The 23,387-nt window shown below is 26.1% G+C and overlaps 1 protein-coding gene across 4 annotated transcripts in view; it reads left to right on the top strand.

Annotated features, from left to right (window-relative positions):
* The window catches only part of LOC142318776 (coiled-coil domain-containing protein AGAP005037), a 1,329,051-nt gene extending 1,308,249 nt beyond the window's left edge, over positions 1-20,802 (top strand). For all 4 annotated transcript variants that reach the window (XM_075355236.1, XM_075355237.1, XM_075355235.1 and 1 more), the window contains one exon: positions 17,513-20,802. In XM_075355236.1, coding sequence (XP_075211351.1) covers positions 17,513-18,418 — 906 coding nt within the window. In that variant the 3' untranslated portion in view covers positions 18,419-20,802. The remainder of the gene's footprint in view (positions 1-17,512) is intronic.
* The last annotated feature ends 2,585 nt before the right edge of the window (positions 20,803-23,387 follow it).

Genomic DNA, 23,387 nt, shown 5'->3' with positions numbered 1-23,387 from the left:
TGCATCTGTACACTAATTTAAACAGTATTCGCATTTCTGAAAACAAATCCAGAATCATTTTTCTAGAATAATCTTGAAGTTCTTTTATCCCAGTAGGATGGATATATCTGTGACGTGAGAAAATCTTCATCACTTTTCATTCTTAATTTTAGGAACGGCAAGAAATTACAGGAAGCAAACTGGTATAAATAAGAAAGATGACCTGATACAGTAGATTTTTTAGCCAAAATTCCCTTACAATGAGCACACTATGACTTGGTACATTGTCATATAGGATGATCCACTTTTCAAGTCACAAATCTTTTTCTCCTAATAGGATCTATATTTCATCAATAATTAATTGCATATTTAATTATCTATTGGACTACTAAATTTTGTAATCTGTTCAGATTTGCATTCATCATATTTAAGTTTGGCAGCCCATTAGTAGGATTGATTCACATTTTTTAATCTCTTATGATCTCAAATAAACTTGAATTTTTCTGTGTACCCATATCATATTCTATTTTCAAAGCTTTATACCATTTCAATTTTCCAATTTTAATTTTAATTTTAATTTTTCCATAGAACATTTGAAGTTAACAATGCTCTAAAATTTTTATCATTCAATTTTAAACTAAAGTTTGCCTTGTTTTGGAGTGTTACACGGAAACTGGAGTAATCAGTACTAAAGTATAATTGGGTTTATTTTATTGTTGTGAATCAATACAATCCTAATGTTTCTCGATGGTTATTCATGTCAAAAAATAATTTAAAACTTTTTTCAAGTGCTTTTACTATTTTTAAGATATGCAGGAATGATACGATTTAAAGTAAGTGACGCTTGCCAGTATTGAAATCAGCATAATAATTTTTGAATTATATTAGCCAGAAATCAGTTTATCAGATTTTGTGTGTGTAAAATTAGAGTTTTTATAAGCCCTGGTTTGTATTATATACATTTTGTTTTATATGTGTATATATATATATATATACACACACATGTATATATATATATATATATATATATATATACACACACACACATACAATTTTTCATTGCATTCTTGTGAATTATATAAAAGGTTCTCTATTATTAGTCTGTGGTTTTAAAAATTTAGTACTGGGTTTTAAATTTTTCATGTTATCACTTTTTTAATTTATGTTCCATTTTACATTTGGTTTATTTTTATAGAAGGATTTAGTTGTACTTTTTGCCAATTTCAACTGTATTTAATGTTTTGTTTTCTTTTTTTTAATGTTGCATTTAGTTGTTTTATATTTATGAGTTTGTTTATTGATTTAATATTTAAAACTGTGGATATCGTCTGATTTTCTTTAAAAACTTGGTTCTGTAACTTGAGTTTTTTAAAAAAAAAAATAATAGTTTCCAGAAAAATTAAAAAAACAATTTAAAAATATCCATTGTATTTAACTGTTAATGTAATTAATTTATTTGAATAGGCTATATTTAGTTTTTGAAATATTAGTTTAGTTTGTTTATGTTGCTTTTTATATTTTTAAACCTAATTTATTGTTCATTTTATAAATATACTTTTATTGATGTGTAGCCATAACAAAAAATTGTGGTTGATAGTATTTTGTAGCCTAAAATTAATTCAAAATAATTATAAAATTCTTTAAGCTACAGTTTCTTTCCTGCAGTTTATGTTGAAATTTTTGTTAAATTGTATTAATTTTTATTATTGCTTTTGTAGTAGGATGTTTTTTTTTTAAATGTACTAAACAAACTGCACTTAAACTGATTTTTTTTATTCCTTTTTCATGTACATTTTAATTTGTTTAAGAGTATTGTTTATATAATACTTTTTGCCTATAACAATAACAAAATAAATTTTATGTAATATAATATTTACGATTAAAAATAAATGAACCGATTTGTAATTTATAATAATTACTATGCACTCTCTTGACTGCACTTAAACTTTAATATATTATTATTTTAAGCATGCTTCTTACTAGAACATGTTCACTTTTCATTTCAATTCACTAATCCATTTTATTTAATGCACAATTTTTAATGTATAATATTCTTCTGATAAACTTTAAATCAAATTTTTTTCTTGATTTATTTCTTCTCCAGTTAAATTATACTTTGGTTGATTGGCAAAGTAAAATATGTTAATAATAAGATTAAAATTATTTATTTTAAGAAAATATACAGTGCTGGTACATAAAATCTTAAACTGAAGTATCTTTGGTTTCAAGTTTAAAAAAAATTTTTTTAACTGTATATTTATACTTTTTTGCCTTCTTTTTTTTATAAATTCAATATTTTTTTAGCCTAGTTTTTTGGCTTTTTAGAATTTTTGGCTTTTGTCACAAGTAGTGTATTAAAATTTGTTTTTAAATAAAAGTATATTTAGAAGTATGTATTTAATTCTGATTTCTTTAAATTTATATATTTCCTATAATTATACTGTATAATTTTAATTTAAATGGCTAGTAGAACATTTATTGTGTATTCGTTATTATATTATTTTATAAACTCAAAAGTTAAACAAGTTGAAAATAATTAATTATGTAACTCTTTATTTTTTGTGATAATAAACTATACAGTAAGTTACAGAACCGAGCAAGCCTGTTACATTTTCCTTGCCTGTTTGGATGTATTTGTTGTTCTGTTATCTGTATATTTATATTGTCCCATTCATCTGATGTTTGCTCTTTTTAATGAAATTTATTTCTTCCTTTTTCTGTCCAGCTCTCCAGAAAGTAAGGTTTTGTTCCCTGCACATTGGAAAATTATTTTATCTGTTGGATTGGATTATATTTATAATATAATTATTTTATCTCAAACACACGCCTACAACACTTCTTGGTTCTTTAATGAGTAATTGTACCGAATTTTAGATATTTTTTTTTCATAATATAAAAAATTAATTATGTGATTTGTATATTTACTTATTATTATTATTATTATTATTCATTGACCGTTATTAAAATTAATTTATTTTTATTTATTTTCAATTTATGCAAGCAAATAAAAATATTGTACTTTTAATTCAGTTTTTATTAATTTTAATGCCATCCTGCTTAAGTTCTCTAATTCTAATTTCTAATTTAAAAAAGTGATTTTCATGTTTTTAAGAGACATATTATAAATTTTAATATTAATTTAATCCAAATTTCCCATATAATATTTGAAATTTGTCAAAAGATGTTAAGCTAAAAAATAAATATTTTTTTTTGAATTTGATGAATGTGATAATTTTATCACATTTTGAAAATCTTTTTCCAAATACCAGTTTACAGTGTTCCATACACACATTTTCTTTTGCAGAATCCTGTTTCATTTTAATGATCATGTACCTTGCATTCAAGGTACATACAGTATATTTTATAAGGTTTTTGTAGTTAATTCTTATTTTTTTAATCTATCAGTATAATAAGAGTAAACATGTATATTTTAATTCTATTATCTGGAATCGGTTGCTGGGCTGAATTTTATGAATATTATTTCAGTATTAACTCTAACATTTTTTAAGAAAAATTGTAGCTGCTTGAGATGGATTGAAAAAAATGTATTTGGTCAGTGTAAAATATTTTTTTTTTCAATTTATTAATATTATATAAAACCATAAAATTAAAATTCTGTTATTGTATTAATTAGTGCGTAATATTAATTAGAAAGCATTAAAAAAAACATGAAATTTAAGGGTGAGTAAAGTTTACAAATTTATTCTTTTGTTTTTGTGTGCCAACACAGAGCACAATTTAAAAATTATTGGTACATCATATAATATTTAGATGTATTTATTTTTATTATTGTTATTGCCATCACTGATAATTATTTAAATTGTACTTATTTACTAATTATTTATAATAAAGATTAAATATATTTAAATTTTATTTTTGTAATATGCATGCTAGTTTTATGAAAATAGTAACTATAACATTATACACATACATAAAGAAATGGAATATATTAACTCCCTTTTTATACCCTATTTAACAGCATGTGATTTTTTTCAAACCGGTTAGTTTTTTGTATAGTACGAATATACGTAAGTTTTTATTTAAAGAAATTTTTTTACTATGTCCATTCATTTAAAATTATATATTTATATTCTTAAATTTTGTTCCAAAGTTCTTAACCTGATGGAAAAAGTAGGTATATTTTTTGATACTATTAGGATAAGTTCACAGTACAGTTACTATATTTTTTACTCTATTTATTTTTTAAGTAGAATAGATCTTACTTCCTACAATAACGTATTAGCTGTTTCTAATTACCGAGATAATAAGATTGGTAATTTTTCATTTGTTAATAATTATTATAAATTATAAGCAGGATGGTGTTCAGATTTACTTTTTTTTTATTGAACTTCAAACTTATATTCTAAAAGTTATATTATTTTTGTTTGTATATTATATAAATAAAATTATGTATTAGCCTTACTTTTTGGAAGTTGTTGAATACAAAGGTTGAAAAATTTCATTTTTTCTGTTTGCTTGCTCTATAGAATGTTCAAGAATTGTTTGCTTGCATGAAATATTTATCTGTTTTTTTTATGGCGTAATATATATTACGTATATATATTTTTTTGCTCATGCTGAAGCAAGAAATGTTTTGCATTTTCATGTTTTGGGTGCAGACCGATTTGTCATGATGATATTTTTAAGAAATTTTTTGTCATTTAGATCATAGTTGTTTGATATATATATATTTTTTTAAATAATTAACCTGTCTTTTATGGTGTGTGTTTGGGATTATTTATTGTATTATTGTTTGAAATTTATTTACCTATTTATAAAAATATTATTCTTAAGTTAAACCTAAGTTTCTATATTTTATGCCAGGTATCGAGAAAGTAAGTACGCGCAAAAAATAAAAAGTATTATTTTTATCATATATATATATAATATAAAAAAATGTAATATTTGGTTAAATTTACCACATTCTTCAGTAGAAAATTACATTAATTATGAATGCAGAAATCATGAATATTGCAGTATTATAGCACAGTTTTCAGTTTTTACTGTTCTGGGTATATTCTGTAATATTCAGATAATTTATTTACATAAATATATGTAGCTTAGAATAAGTTTATGCCGATTTATAAATAAATCCTTCTGTACCTTTTTTTAAAAAAAAGATTATTTTTCTAAGATTTATTTTAAGAAGATTTAATTACTAATTTCTTTAATTATGTAATTTTTATGAATTTTACTTTTTAATAATAATCATCTTTTAGTTTATAAAATTTCAAACATAATTTCAGTAATATTTTCTCCCCAGTAACTCAGTTATTTAACAGAATTTACAGATTTCTAATTTCTCGATCTGTAACTGGAAATATTACACTTACTAATGTGTAATGTTTCTGCTAGTATTGGTGCTGTCTGTGTCTTTAGCTCTAAGTTGTATTAATTAATATAAAATTAATACATATTTATTTTTTTAGTTATTTATAATCATATAATTTTAATGTATTTATTATTGAAACTTCATTTCTGAAATCATCTTTCAAGCAGGTTTATTACAAATCAGTTATATATTCTGTTTAATAAAGAAAAATGTGTGGTAACCTTAAAAATTGAAGTTTGTGTTTGTTATTTGTCTGTTATTTTTATCCATACCGACATAGGCAAATAGATGTAAATTATGATATTCTTTTTTACACTGACTGAAGGAAGCAATTTAATGTATAGGAAAACTTCATTTCTTGAGAAATTATTTATTGATTACTGCTGAGGGGCATGGCCCTTTTTAATGACTGATAGCTATTTGTTTAATGGTTTTATTTGTGTTTTAGAAGTGCAAGATTTGAAAGATGAGCCTATTCTAATTTGATTAACTAAATTTCATACTCATATGCGAAAAAAATTCTTATTGGGGTTTGATTGTGATTTTTTAATTTTTTTTAATTGATGCTTTTCTATTTATAACTTTTTTCTAATCCTCTAAATTTTTTCTGTCCACAGGTAGTATGTATATATGTAGATTCAAAAATGTAAATTTGGTTGTTTTTATTTCAATTTTAAAATTTCCAGCTCATATGGAATAGAATAATATAATTAAAATTTATACAAGTAATATTATTATATTATGTAATATAATAATAACCAAAAGTAGAAAAATTTATTATTTTAGAAATAGTAAACTTCCACCTAAGTTTTGCTAGTTCTTAGGAAACTTAATGCATGTGTAATATGTATAGTTAAATATATATACATGGTAACTTTTGTTACCCATTCTTAAGGAACAGCACTTAATATTTATACCCGTAACATACTCGTACATATTTAAAAAATCATGAAAAAATAGTTCGTAAAAAGGATAACTCCCTTTTAATATAAGTCCTATTCCTTTCTTTTCCTGCTGCTAGGAGTAATAATTAAATAAAAGGATATTAATTATTAAATAAATAAATGGAAAATAATTATTAAGGAGAGTTTTTTATTTCTTGAAAATTTTAAAGTACGAGTAATAAAAACAACATTGCAGAGTACTCAGTCAGTTGTTTTTGTACCTGATACAATCATTACTTTCTTCTCAGTTGTATTTATGTAGGTCTCTTTTTACTGATCACATTGTTTCTGTTTTCTTATTTGTTTAAATTTTCAGAAAAACTTTTTCTTTATTTTTTGTGTGGCTTTCTTATAATTATAGTGAGTGTGTATGAGAGTGTGTGTGTGTGTGTGTGTGTATTCGCACGCATGCACCAATGTATTTAAATATAATATAAATAATGTATTTATGATAAAATATTTAATAAGCATGAATTTAATTATTTACTTCATCACAATCAATGAACCAACACATTTTGTGTTTTTTTGTGTTGCTTTTTATAATTTTTGAACCCTAGAATTTTTGTATTTTATATTTTTAAATTGTATGCTATTTGCATTTTGCAATGATTTCTTTCCTGAGTATTTTTACAACATAATATTTTACAGGTTATTTTATTGTAGTTAATCTATTGAAAACTGTTTATTTTTTATGCATTTCATTTATTTTAATCCTTTTTTTATGAAAGTAGAAATTATTTAGTTATACCTTAATAATATTAAGTTAAACCTTAATATTATTTATAAAATATAGATTTTTATTAATATGTTTACTATTTCAGCTTAAGAACTTTTTTTAATAGATGATTTTAAATGTAATATTTTCCCTTTTAAGGTTATTAGTTTCAGTACTTATCCAGTATTTTTAGCCGTCTTAAAAATATTCACTTCAGCAAAATCTTAATTTTAATTAAACTAAATATTCTTATTATTCTGTAAGATGGTATATCTATAACTTTTTTTTTCTTCAAAATGAAATCTGTGTTTTGTTAATGTTTTAAAATAGGTTCACTAGGGCAAACAACCACTACAACTGTGCTATGCTAGTTTCTCTACAGAAGCAAGAATTATTGTTTTTGCTTGAAGGCATCCTGAATGGATGGTAAGTGCAGCTTATAAGCTGTACTGTATTTTCTGTAGAAGAAATTTAGTGGCTTATCCTACAGGCTTCTGGATTAATCAGGCTACTTCTAGCATGGCACAGCTTGTTTTCTTCATTATATTCCTATTTAAGTGTTATTACTTCATTTTGTTATTATTTATTCTAATGCTACTATATTATCCATTTTTTTATTGATCTTTTAACTTTTAGGGACCATTTATGAAAGTTAGAACTTATATATTTGCCATAAATTTTTAAATAATTATATTATCAGCAGTAAAAAAACTGTAGTATTCAAGTTGTTTTTTCTTAAGATAATAAACTTGTATTCATAATTTTATAATGCATATTGCTTTCTGAACGCTGTACAGAATCAGAGATTAAGAAGGCAATATAATTTTGCATTATAGTCTAGGCTGAAGTATGGTACAATATAAAATTGCTTTCATTATATTTAGATATAGGCTGCTGCTTGAGCTTGTCACATCATTGTTTTAGAATGCACAGTTCAATGATAGTTGTATTTATTGCAATTTAATGTAATTTTTCCAGTACTATTTGTTTTAAGATCATAAATTTGATGAATTTTATTTCATAATTGAATTTATACAAGATAGTCTTGTATTGTTTGTAAAACCATTAAATTTTATTTTCATCTTCACTACTTATTCATTCCAACCTATATTTTTTAATTCTTTTTTTTTCTTTTGTATAATTTACTCAACTTTTCATTTTGCACATTTTTTTTCTTTTTAATTAAATTACAGCTATTTAATTAACACTAAGATGATAAAGAATTTATTTTTAACCTAGAAATTGACATGTGAAATTTTTGTTTGGAATTATTATTTTTGTTGATAAATTATTAGTAAATATATAATAATTGATTAAGAAATGGAGTTTGTTGTCATTATTATTAATGAGGGAAGCTGTGGATTTTTTAAGTACTGTACTTTACTTACCTTAGTAGAAATGCTTGTAAATAATTTTTTTGTCAGTTAGTTTTAAAGTAATAATATTTCTCAAATGTATTTTTGAAGGAGTCTGATCAGTTTTTCAAATTACCTCTCCCTCTGTGAAAATATATACGTATATAATCATTATGTTAAAAAACAACACTTAAATCGCATTTAATTTTGTGGCCATTAGTGGCATTTGCAATTATTTTTATAGTTTGCAAGTATTCATTTAAAATTAAACTTTCACCAGTAGTTTTTAAGTAATCTATAACAACCTATAAAATATGTATGGTTTTATCTGTAGGCATTTTTCATACTTTATATTCTGTAATATATAGAGTTCTTCTTGCTAAAACTACAATAATATGTATATTGTAGTTTTACATGCAGTTTAGGCTTCGTTTCGCCAAAGATTTATTTTTTATACTGTATAATTTAAACTATTTCTAATTAATTAAATTATTTTCAAGGAGACTTTTGCAGGATGTTTAATTCATTTAACTCTTTGGTATTATTATTATTATTATTATTATGTGTATATAAATAATGTATAAATTTTGTAATCTGATATTTATGAAATTATTTATATTTTAATTAAATGTATTTGTTAAATTGTTGATCTCTATAATTCATCATCTCCTTTGAGGCTGTATGAGTGACAAGATAGAAATAGATTACAAGTTTCAAAATTATGAACATAACATATAACTCAGTACATTAGAAAAAATACAAATTTCAATAAACTAATAACTGCCAGTTGAACTTCGCATTTTTCACAAATTATAAAAATGCATCTTTATTAGTGGCTGTAATTGGGTGGTTAGTCTGTAATTGCTTAAAAAAGAGAATAAATAATAATATTGTAGAAATCATGTTTACTGTTATTATACTACGGAAGAAAATTTTTAAAAAAATGTTAAAAAGAAGTAAAACTAAAAATATAAGTAACATAAAAAAAATTAATGACACTTTTTTAAAATTTATTTTTATTTTTTTGAAAAAGTAAGTTATTTTCTTTTCTATTGAAAGCTTTTCTTTTCCATAACAAGCTGGCAAACACTTAATCCTTGACTTTGTAAATTTTCTTTTCTTGTTTCTTATATCATCAAATGCATCTCATATGCACTATTCCTATTTAGTAAATCATTTCCCAGTCAAAACTTACACTCCTTGTCTTTATTTTCTAGAATAAACATGTATTTATTCTGAATATAATAACTATTTATTTAGAATTTTATATTCGACATCAGCAGTGTTAACTCTTATCAGTTCTTGTTCTTCTAATATATATTCATTCCCAGATAAATTCTGAAATATTTTTTTAATTCTGATATGAATTTTGTTATTTTCTGTTAATATCCTGCTTTAAAAACAGATGACGTGATTTTGTTATGTGTCATGTTGGTTTAAACTACCCGCAACGATGTCATTTTATGAATATTTTTTGTTAACTATGAAATAATGAAAAAGTGAGTCAAAAAATCAAAGTAAATTATATTTTCTTTACATTTTTATGTAGATCTGTAGTTCAAATAATATTTTGGTGACAAATAATACTTGTTTTTACTGTGTTAAAAGAATTATTCTCTCATAATGAGAGAATAATTCTCTCATTATGAGAGAAACTTTTTTTTTTTCAAACAATGTATGTAATACATTGTTTGTATTATTTTTCTTTTAGTAATTGTATTTATAAAATGTATCATAGGCAGTTCTAGATCAAGATATCTTCCTTGTGAATAGCATAATTTTTTTTTGTTATGGCAAAAAATCACTTTATAATCATTACCCGAGATTAAATAGCTGGTAATGAAAATCTGAAAGGATTTTTCCGCAGTTAGACTGATTTGTATACCACTCATAGAAATTCCAGTTTGTGTCAGGATAATTATTTTTGTGTAAATACATAAACATAATTCTGTTATATATTTAAAACATATTCTGTTATATTTACAGAATATTGTACTAATCTTTTCTTCACATGTGCTAATTTTCATTACATATACTAGGAATGAAGATCAGGTTAGCTGAAGAATACTTTTTTCAATTCCAAGATTTGCTGTGATCCACCCTATAACAGCTGAAAATATTTAATGGATGATTTTTTGGCCTACTTGCTGTCATCTATAATTGTTGCTCGTTATTTTATTGATGAGAGAATTAAAAGGCTGTGTCAGATATGGTGCTGGGCTTATTACTTTTTTATACTTTTGACTGTAAAATAAGTTGTTTTTATTCTCATTTACTTTTCTGTCCATCAAAAAAAAAATATAAATATAAATAAATTTTCTTCCAGTTGGTATAATTTGTACTTAATTTATATCCTTTTATAAAGTAGTAAAATAAGGCAAGGTTTTGTAATAAATATCAAGATTTTCTATTTATAAATTAATTTTAGAATAAAAATCTGCTGGTTATCAGGAAAATTTAGATTGATTCAGATCTGCTGATAATACATCTAAAAATTCTTAATCCAATGTTCAATTAATTAAGTGTGCAGATATATATAGAATTTTTTTTTCTTTTGCTTTAAAATTTGCCTTAAAGTGCATGATTGTGATCAGTGAGTGTGGATTAAAATTTTGGCTTCTTGATAAGTTATTTATAATATTATTCCTTTTTTATAATTATAATTTTTTTTTTCTAAATAATGGATTGTGATTTGTATATAATATTTATTTTTTATTTGCATGATTATTTTTAATATTTTTTTTTTAAAAAGTATGATTGTACAAAGTGTTTATTAGTAATTACAGTACTAATTAGTAGTAGTTATAGTATTTTCTGGTTTTGTTTATAAGTTTTGTACTGTACTGTAGTTTAATTTCAATACTTTTTTATTTATTTTTTTTTTTAGTGAATGTAGTACTGTAATAATTTTGCGATGCTTTTCTGTACTTTAGAAATGTATGATTTTTTTTGCAAGCATTAAATCTATGTTTTGTGTTTTATTAAAGAATATTAATATTACTTTACCTAAACAGAATTTAATGTATACATTCAATTTGATAATTTACAAAATTTTAATTTATTATTATACTCTGCAAATATTCAAACATAAATCTATCAAAAATGTATTATTATACGAAATAAAAATAGTAAAGCTGTTTTCAGTAAATTATTCTCTAAACAAAGAGTCACTTGTTATTTGCACAATCATACTTTTTTTTATTTTAACCCTTCTTGTTTTCTTTGTTTGGTGTTGTGTAGCTAATATCTTAAATTTTTTTCACTATCAGTTTGAGAAAGGTGGCAGAACTACTGCTGAGTAAGCACTGAAACATTCACACAATCTGGTATAAAAACTGAACAGTTGGCTGCCTTGATTGCATCAAAATTTAGGTAAATTTTTGTCTCCTATAATGCAGGGTTTACTAATGTGGTGACTGGTTCTACATCTTACTTTCATTTTAGAATTTTAATCTACAAATAAATACTTTATATCAGTAATTAAATAAAACGTTTTCTGTAATGAAAGATTTGAGTTCATCTTTATATTTATCTAAGTAAATTTTTTGACTTTTTGAATAACATAATCTAATATATTTCCTGACATTGATAATGACAGTATAGAATTGCATAAAGCATTTTGAAAGTAAAATATCAATTTTCCTTTGGACATCATTGAAATTTCATCTGTGTCAGGCTTCCTTTCAAAAACAGGAAATGATGTACGAATGTTAAAATAGTGTGTTTTTTATGATTATTCTTCTTTTACAGTCCAAGCCTTTTGTTTAGCTTCAGTTTTGTCTTTTATGATATATTTCATTTTTTTCATAGATTTTCTTATTATGAACTAGTTTCAAATAATTGTGGATTATTATTTCCTCATGTTTGATGATCAGCTGTAGAATTTCTATTTATTAACAAAATAATTAATACAGCAGAAACAAACTGTCAAATTCAAAAAAGATAATAATTATTTTATTTTAGCAAAGAAATTAAATAATTGTTCGGATGTAACAAATGGTAAGGGATATCTTTACAACCGTTATTACAGGGATGTATCTTATAAACTTTTTTATTAAGATTAAAACTTTATCTTATAAACTTTACAGTAATGTGCCTCCTTATATATTGGTTAAGTTTTTGCTGACAGTACTTTTTTTTTAGAAAGTGCATACACATATTTGTTTTTAGGATTAATTTTATCTATATAAAAAGTTGGGGAAAAAGTTTCTTCATATTTAAATGCAAAAGTAAAACAAGTTTTTTTTTTATATTTCAAATGAAGTTTGAAGTTTATTAAACTAAATTTGTACCTTTCTGATTAATTTTTGAGGTAAAATTATAATTCCATTACTGTAGAACTTCTGTGTTTTCTGTACAATAAATTGTGATTAGTGATTTTCACAAGCCTCGTTTGAAGTCAGCTTTATATTGTTAATAGTGTTCTTTAGAGATCAAAACAACTGCTAACATGGTGTTGCAAGGTCAGTATTATATGGTATATGCATCAAAACTTCCCAGCCAAGCTTTCTCAATCTTCCATGGGTCATCAAAGAAAGATGTGTGGTATCTGTTGTTGTAATGGAAGACTTCACCTTTCCTATTGATCAGTTATCTCAATTGCTTAGTGTAATCTCTACAGCTGTTGATAGTAAACAATTCCAGTCTCACCTCCTTTTCCAATCCCATCTCATACACATAATTTTTCTGGACAATAATTCTGGCTTAACCACCATTTGTGAGCTTCACCTTGCTTTGATCATAGTCTTTTATATATATATATATATATATATGTGGTCATATCTGATCCATTTTACATCGCCAATAATGAACTGTTTCAAAAATGGGAATAATCTGTTCAATTTCAGCAATGATTCACTGATGGAAATTCAGTCCATTAAATTTTTCATTATTAAATCAGTGTCACCCAAACGAAGTTTTTTTTTTATCTAGGCTTCTTCATTCGAAGAAGGCTAAACTAAGCATCAACCACAAAATAGACTAAACATCAACCAAAAAACAGTTTTAAACCGTTCGGTTTAAAACTGTTTTGTAGTTGATGTTTAATTCATTATTGATATCACAACTACTAATGTGGCAGTCTTACTCAGTTTTTTCCATAATTTCATTGACTTTTTCAGTCACTGACTGAGAGTATGGTGTATCATTGATAATAAAATTTCTTGAAACAGCTTTGTACCACATTACTGATACCATACCATGTTCATAAACATCACAAATATTTTTGCAGCCTGAGTCATATTTTTCTCTTTTTTCTAATAAAATTTCAAAATATATTGACTTGATTCTTTATTTTCTCTCATTTTCAAGATGCAGTAACTCTAAATAAATAAATAAACTCATATAACCATAACTTTTTTTAAAAAATACTCAGTGATATATCACCTTTCAAAAGCAGTTGATAGTTTTTATTTTTATTTCCAGAGTTATCCAATCCTAAAGTCATCTACTGGAAGAATATGAAGAAACCTTTTCCGTAACCCCAAACATAAATATAAAAATATGTTAGATTTTCTGCCTGGTTGACTTTTTTTTATGAAAATCATAAATTTGTCACAGCTGCCTGTCTAGAACCTGCTATTGGCAATATCTTCATCTCACTTGTTTATTTTTTTTTTAATTACTTAAATGTAAAAAAGTATTAAAAATTGAATACTTAAGGTACTTGAAGTTATCTTAATATTAATGTTGATTTTGAATTATAATACATTTTTACTTTATCTTTATTGGGCTTTTGCTTATCAGTTTATATTGGATTATTTCAATTCATTAATAACAAGGGTCGGTCTGACAAAGATTGTTCAATTTTCTTACCTTCCTTTTTTGTATTCTTGTAATATACGAGGGTAAGTCAATTATTGTCCGCAAAGTAGTTATAAATTTTATTGCAATACAAATAGGAAACTTACATGTACATCATTTTTCAACATGGTCCCCTTGCATTTCAACGCACTTGGTCCATCGTTGCACAAGCTTCCTGATGCCCTCATAATAGAAGGTTTTCGGTTGAGCTGCAAGCCAGGAATGCATCTCTTCTTTCACTGCTTCATCTGAGGTAAATCGATGGCCTCTTAATGCCTGTTTGAGTGGACCAAAGAAGTGGTAGTCCGAAGGCGCAAGATCAGGACTATACAGAGGACGAGCCAGTACTTCAAAGTTGAGTTTCTGGAGCGTTTCAGCAGTATGGGCAGCAGTATGTGGACAGGCATTGTCGTGCAACAACACAACACCTTTCGACAGCAGTCCTCGGCGTTAGCTTCAAATTGCAGGCTTCAGGTTGGCAGTAAGCATCTCACTGTAACGCACACTGTTTATTGTCGTGCCCCTTTCCTCATAATGTTCCAGTACTGGGCCTTGTGAGGCCCAAAAAACCGTAAGCATCAGTTTTCCTGTGGATGGTTGCGTCCTGAAATTTTTTTTGCAGGGCGAATTTTGATGTTTCCATTCCATACTCTGCCGTTTACTCTCCGGCTCGTAATAATGGATCCATGTTTCATCACCAGTGATGATTCTGTCGAAGATGTTGTTCCATTCGTTACCATATCATTCCAAATGTTTTTGGCAGATGTCCAAGCGCGTTTATTTATGTAACTGTGTGAGTTGTTTTGAGACTCATCTTGCACAGACTGTCTGTTATGGATGATTTTGTAGGCAGAAGCGTGACTGATTTGCAGACGATGTGCCACTTCATCAGTAGTCACTCGTCTGTCTAAGAAAACCGTGACACATGCACACTCAATATTTTCATCATTTGTGGCAGTAAACGGTCGTCCGGCTCCTTTGTCGTGCGTAACACTTGTGCAACCGTTTTTGAGTTTTTCAATCCATTCGTAGACATCCGTTGTGGCAACACACTGTCCCTTACTGTACCGAAAGTCTTTGATGAATTTTGGCCCCTGATACACCTTCCGACCACAAAAAACAGATCACTGAACCTTGCTCTTCTTTGGTGCAAACAGAAAGCTGAGCAGCCATGGTTAACAGCAGGGCAGGGATAATGGAACTAACCTAGCAGCATCAAACCTACACAGACATAACAACAATTAAACCATGCACGCGTCATCTACGCAACACAACAGTACTACCAGCATAAACAAAAATATAACTAAATTGCAGATAATAATTGACTTACCCTCTTAGAATTTATACCATGTGAAACAAGTTGTATAATCAAGCTGTCGTTATTTACACATTCATTTTTTCTAAATTTGTTGATGGATTATTAATTCATGATAATCTATCTCATATATTGTGGTTTATTTCTTTACAGTTCTAGAAGTTTATTTGTAGCATACATTTAACTGGTACCAAATAGTTTTAAATGGTGAATAATTGTAAAATTTGTCCCTTGTTCTTTCATTAGGTAAAATTGTATTCCACAAATTGCTGTTCTCAGGTAAGTTATCATCCTGAAATAGATTAATTTTTACAGCTAACAAAAAAATTAAATTATATTTTTTTATTTTTGCCTGGAAAAATAAGATTTATATGAATTAAGTTACAGAACATGTTTGGTAGATGTAGCAACTGCCCAGATTAGTAGTGTTAGTAAAATAATTAACAAGTAATTTTTTATAAATTTAAAAAATATTATTGATCTGTACTACCCATAAATATTAATTTTTTTTTGACATGTTAATATTTACATGGAGTCTCTTAAGAAGCAACAAAAAGCTACATGAATAAGTCATCATTATGTTTAGTTATCAACTTCTATTGTACATGTTGGGTGCCAAAACCTAACATTTATTTTATTTGGTGTACCTTATTATGTTTTCCGATTCAACTTACACCATGATGCCAGTCACTATATTTATGGAAATTCACCTTGAATCTCTAGTAATATACCATCACAGGTTATGAGAATTCTATTTATAAAACAAACATTTTTTTTGAAAAAGTATATATTACAGGTTAACAAGAAAAAAAAGTAACAGCTAAACTATCCTCATACATAATGAATGTAAAATGTATTTAAGTAATACAAGGAATTTAATATTAGGGTAGAGTGTAAATTAATTAAAAACATTAGTTGGATTATAATTCATATTTTGTATCATTTAGATAGGAAAGTATAGAAGATCTAACTTAATAAAATGTTATAACTGCACTTCTAAATCTTTAGAAGAGAACCAGTCATTTTAGTAAAAAAATAATTTAAAAATTGCTTTTTTAATAATATTGTAATTTGTTGTCAATTCCAAGGGAGATGGAATAAAAAATTCATATAATTAGATGTGGAGATCTTTTACAATTTGTTTGGATATTGAAGAATACTAACTGTAATAGTATGATGTGATCATAACACATATTTTTGTACATCTACTCAAGATGTAGTTTTGGTTTGTTTTTATTTTTATTTTTAAGCATGCTGCAAATTTATTTCAGAATGTTTTATGTTATACATTTAAAAAAATGTTTTTCTGGTTTTGGTTTATCTGTACTGCTAAAACAAAACTGTTATTTGTTTAATAATTTATATAATCTTGGCTTATTTGAATGCTGGAGTGGTATAGAATGCTTTTATTGTATTTAATTTTTTTTCTATTGTTGTGATTTTTCCAAAAAAAGTTTTTCTGAATTTAGTTAGTAAACGGTAAACACTGATTAATGTTATATCTTATTTGTTAATTCAATTGTGAAATTATTCTGTTACTTTTATTAATGAAAATTAATAAAAACTAGTTGGTATATTTTAATGTAATGACATAAGTAGTGCACATCACTGTACTATGTAATGTTAAATTTTCACCTTTAGTATTTAGAAACTTAGTTGTGATTTCACATATTTCATTTAGAGTTAATCCCATAATGTCTCTTTTTTCCTATTTTATCATAATTAACAGTGCATTATTTGCTATTTAGGAATCAAAATACATTATAATGACACCTGGTATTTGGTAGATTTAAAATTTAGAATAATTTGAGAATGTAGAATTTGTATTTAGATATCATAATTCAACGATACATTCTTACAATAATGTAATTAAAACTTACTAAATTTCTTGTAAGTTTTTTCAGATAATTAATTGCATTAATGAATAAAATAATTTTTATTACATTGTCAAGATTACATGAGAAAATACTTTTGTAGTGAACTGTTCAATATTGAATTATATTTATCTTTTATTTTGGTTATAATTATTTTTAAGGGTTCTAACAGTTTTCTATTTTACTGATGTTTTAGACCACTGGAACGGGGGATGTCATGGGGTCGAGCAGTGGGACCGGGACCCCAGTCGGACGGCCCGACTCCACCCGTCCGGAGAACGCGCTCGACGCTCTGCTAGATGAACTCCAAACATTTGCTAAGCCTCCTCCACCGACAGGTACCTCCACTCTCCGTAGGCTTCACTCATATCCTTCTAGTGAAAGCGGGAAGCCCCCGGTTCCTGAAAGAGGTGCTGATCTCTTATCGAAAAGAGTCCCACCGCCTCCACCTCCTCGTACATCTTCTAGATCTCCTCTTTCATCTCCTACCGGTCCATCGATACCACCTAGAGGACCTTCTGGGCAGAGTCCTTTGCGGCGTGGACGTTCCAGTTTAAAAGAAAACACAAAATCTGGTATAGAAGCTCCACTCTCTTCTAGCTGTGAAAGTGTCAATTCTCAAGAAGGTGTGAAAACTCCTCAGTCTCAGTCTCGACAAGAAATTCTTGAACAACGTCATCAAGAGTTGTTGAGGAAACAACGTGCACTACAGGAACAGTACACTAGATTGCAACAGTTGCAAAGAGCACCGCCGCCCGATTTGCTTCAATTAAAGAAGACTGGAAGTGAAAGTAATTTATTAGCTAAGATGGGTTTGGGACTGAGCGCTGCTGCTCCCATCTCTGGTAGTTTATCACATCTGGGACCTACCACCAGCTCCTCTCAATCTATTACGACTGGAACGTCTGCCACAACTACTGCATTAACATCGACTACTGCTGGTAACACCTCACTCTCTATTTCAAATGTAACCGCTACCACAGTATCGACGACTATAACGCCATCCACAACCCCTGTGATTACTCCTACTTGCACTTCTGCTCCATCAGTGACTACCGCAACAACCACAACTAGTAAGATTTATGAGACAGACATACTGTGACAGACCACACTTGTCTAGCAGTCAAAGTCCTGCCGCTACCATTATTACCACTGCCACCGTATCACTGGGACTTGCTGGCCGGTCCTAGCAACCGCCTAGTAAATGGTTGTGTTCACCTTTGATCAGAAATATGGTACTAGGTACGTAATTTGTCATACCATTTTTAATAAATTAATTATCGATTAAGTCAAAATTTATTATCTCTGTATTATATACAGATGACCTTGGAAAGTGTTTGAACTGAACTGATGTTTCTTTTTGTTGGTTGACAAAAATAAGAATATTATATTTATAAGCAGCAATTTCATCCTCAAAAGTTTAAATTTTATAGAATCAAAATTATTTATTTATCAAAACATATTAACTTTTTACAAAATAAAGGAAAAATAAGTTTCTTACAGCTGTCTTTTAATTAAAATTGATGAAATGACAGGAAAGTAATCTGATGCATAATTTCTTTTTATAAGATTGATTGATGCATGTTAAATATTTAAGACATTTTTGGTGCATTTTGGATAAAGATGGTGTATAAATGTATAAAACTGTAATTTTCATTAAGATAAAGATATAGCAAGAGAAAATTTATTCTGGCTTTCTCAATTTTTACCATAATAAAACCTGGCCCCATCAATAAATTATTTTTTATAGTTTGCAGAAATGAATATATAAAATTCATTACCAAAACCAGTTTGTTATGAAGAATGGTTTCTGATCCTTTCAATTCTTTTCTAGTTCTGAAAATAATATTTTTATTATAATATTTATATATATTTAAATCTAAACTACTTTGCCTGAAATATCCCTTAGTTTGTTTACCAAAAATGGATGATATTTGACAATGTAGCATTACAGCATTTTATTGCAGATATTTATTACCACTGTATTTACTTGTAAAAATTTTCTTAATATTTTATTTTGCTGTCAGTTTTCTATTTTCTGGTGGCCAGTAATAATGTGTTGTGATCAGTTCTGGGTTGAACTAATCAGCATCTTTGAATATATATATATAAAAATATAAATTCCCAAATATTCCCACAATTCAATATTTTGCCTATCTATTATGTAGAATTTCATAAAAATTACTCATTTTACATTATATGCTAATATTATATACATCACTGGATATAATACAAAGAAAACAAATCCAAATGACACTTGAACGTAAGGGTTGTATTATTTTAGGCTTAAAATAAAATGTGATGAACTTTACTTGTAATTATTTTCTCCTACTTGTAACACTTTTTTCTGTAGCATGTACAGATAAAAGTTACATACTTAAGTGATTGTCAAGGTCATTCTTATAAAAAAAAGTGATATCAGATCCTAAACTTGAAAATTAGAAGAAAAACAAAGGTTCTTTTTGGCTATGATGATACAATAACTTTGCTACTTGTTCGCTTTACACGCTGTAGTTTTGCATGTGACTGATATAAAAGTTGTTAATTTGTTTTTGTATGAATGTGGTAGTTATTTTGTTTTACCTGTGTTTTAAAATCAACAGAATAGATCACGATAATATCAATAACATTTGAAATCAAATTATTTATGCTAATCATTAAAAATGTCATTAATAAAAACTTTTAACAGCCTTTTGCTGCACACCTTCAGTTATTCAAAACTCAAATGTCTATGTATCACAGAGCTACTGATTTTTAAATAATTATTTCATTTTAAACTGAAGACCAAACTATGTTCAATGATATGATATTAATTCTTGTGTGCTTTAAAAATTTTTTTTTAGTTACCATTCTTGAAGAAATATTATTTTTCATGTAATTATACAACAACAATAAAGGCGATTTACTTTATAATATTTTTTTTTAAGCAGTCTGTTATTAAATTAGAAAAAATGTTTTCAGTAACTATTTATAGCATTTTCTTGTAAAAAGTTATTAATTCCAGTATTTAATTTATTTATCCAGTATTTTTAAACAGAAAGAAACATAGTTCAAACAGTAAAAGATGTACAAAAATATTTTAAATTTTACAACAAAATAAACTGAATTTAAGAAAATAATAACAAAAAACTTAGGAAGTGAATGTCATGTAATTGTATTAAGGTGGCACATAAAACCTGGATTTGTGATTTATATTGTTTATTCATAAGTTTTCAATTAATTATTATTCTTTAATTAATTAAATATATAATTTTAATTTTTAAAACAGTAACTGAATATTATTATAATATGGTATATACAGTTTTTTAATTATGTTTTGTTGAGATTTAGTGAGAATATTTATGGTAATGTTATTGCTATTTATAAATAGTTGAAGTATGATAATTATGGAATTTTTTATTTATTTCCATCAAAATAGTAACAATAACAATAACTGTGACAATTTTAATTTTTGTTATTGTTATAATATTGCTTACCATTATAATGTATTATTATAAAATTTCATCATTATGTCTTATTGAACAGTTGCTTTTATATACAATTATTATTATTATGTATAATTAATTACATAGCATAATAAGCATTGTTATTATTTTGTTTATTTATTTATTTTTTTTTTTAATGTAGATTATATAGTACATACATTATATTTTTACATAAGATTATTAATATTAATTTAATGTACCAATTGTATGGTTTTTATGTATTATACAATATATTTATACATTGATAAAATGTTAGGCATTTTATATTCAAAGTATATCATTTTTAGTTTAAATTAATTATGATTTCTAGAGAATTGATTATTATAAATTACTGCTAATATTTATTTTTATATCTTGTGTTATAATTGGCAATTTCTTGTTACTGATGACTGATATAGGCATCTATATTATTTACTACATTTATTCATATAAGCACAACATATGATGTTTTTTTTCTTTTTTGTTATTTCTCTTGTAAATAGTGAGATAATACAAGAGAGAATTTCACCCAGATAGAATCATGTAATTTATTTTTTGGTCTAGAGAATCTTAAAAAAATTATTTTTTCTTTAGCATTGATGAAAAGTATAAAATTGAATAGTAATATTTTTAACCGGTTCATTGTGACTCAGTTATTTTAAAATATATTTTTTATATGTGTGAATTTTATCCAATATTATATTCTAAATTAATAAGGTTTTCTCCTTTTTACTCAAAAAAGCTGAAATCTGAAAAAAACCTAAAGAGATGCCCTGCTATTTGTTTACAGTATGTTTACAGTATAAAGGGAATTTGTATCTTAGTATGTTGCATATTTATGGCAGTCTAAGGGAATTGATTTTTTTTTTAAATTTTATTAAAGTGCTTTAAAATTTTTATTTACATTGCGATTTAAATTAAATAGAATGTATTTTACTAGATTTGTAAATTGTATTTTCTGTTTGTATTTCAAACCATTTCCTGAACTTTTCCAAGAACAAAAGAAGTTTATCACAAAATACATAAGAGTGTTTATAAAAAAGTATACATAATTTTACAAATGAGATATAAAATATTGCTTAAATGAATAGATTCCATGAAGGCCACATCTTAATTTTTGTTCTTTTTGAATTTAATAGAGTTTAATATTCATGTTAGTGATCCTGCACAACATTTAAACAATATTCAATTTCTTTCAATATTCTTGTCAACATAGCAGGTGTAACACTTCTTTGTATATGGATTATTGTCTCTTGAAAATGGTCAATGTTACATATTTTTTCTAGGTAGACCATATTCTTTACATATGCCGTAAAAACAATTCAAAGGGTGTCAGTCTGAACTTTGTGGTAGTTACAATCGGTCCTCCTCTTTTAATCTAATTGATTGGAAATTCATTTTTTAACACAATGTGGGCATGATTATTATACAGTGTCAGAAAAAATCTCTTTAAAAAGAAATTAATCCATTTTCTGACTTAATATCATCAGTTGTTAAAAGACAAAGAATTATAATATTTCACAGTAATTATCACCATTCAACAAAAATAAACCTGCAACACAGTTGTACATCAGACCACATCATTGAAGAATTAATTCATATCGATTGTTCAGTTATTTCATATGGTTCTTCCATCCTTCAAATTCAACAGTTTTAATAAGTAACAGTTAAATGGAAGACCGCCTTATTTAAATTCAAGATGAGGAGGCCATTTAAAGCTGGTAAAGCAATCTTACTCCAAACCAGGCTTAATTTTAACTAAAAGCCCACCATTGAATAAATTTCATATTTTTATGGTAAAAACTTTCCAAATGATATTATGTTCTGAAACAAAGTGTTTATATTTTATTTATTGAATTTAATATGAATCTTCAACCCAGGAATTACTTTATAAATACTATATTAAATCAACTAAAAATATTTTTTAAACAAATGTAGAAAAAACATATCTAATTCATTTTAATGCATGTCTATGAGGAGTATTTATTTTTTTAAAGAAAATGTTGAATTTTCTTGCAGTTTTAGAAATTTTTTTACATTATTGATGTTCTAGAGGGATTTAGTTCTCTTAAATAGTCTCTTTTAAGTACGTAAGTAAGTTTATGATGAACTAAATATATATAAAAATGTGTGTGTGTTATTTTTATTATTTGTTACTAAAATGAGAGGAGATTCATAACCCTCAGAATGCCAAGTTTTTTTTTTTGTTATACTGATTACCAAAGGGTTATTAAAATTAAATCAGTTTAATTATTTAATCTGCATTTTATAATATAATGCAGATATAATGCCTTGTTAGAGCTTACACAATTTTAATTAGTAGAGTTTACTTTTGAAAACTTTTTTTTTTGTATTTACTTTTAAAGATAATTGGATTCTGAATTGAAATATGTTTATTCCAAGTCATTTGTGTGATGTATTTACATTGAGTGCAGTTTATGAATGTGTGTTGCATGCAATTAATTGTTACAGGAACAACAATATTGAAATTGTTTGCTGACATCATCCTTTGTTTTTTTATGGTGCTTCCTTAATGCATATGCAACATCGACTTCTACTCCTGGGCAATTCCTGTCTCAGCTCAGTTCTTGATTAATTTTTTTATTC

This window comes from Lycorma delicatula, chromosome 2 (genome assembly GCF_047948215.1).
Source record: "Lycorma delicatula isolate Av1 chromosome 2, ASM4794821v1, whole genome shotgun sequence".
In the NCBI taxonomy this organism is placed as follows: Eukaryota; Metazoa; Arthropoda; class Insecta; order Hemiptera; family Fulgoridae; genus Lycorma; species Lycorma delicatula.
Note: the sequence above shows the minus strand (reverse complement) of the source record. Positions and strands in the feature narration are given on the sequence as shown.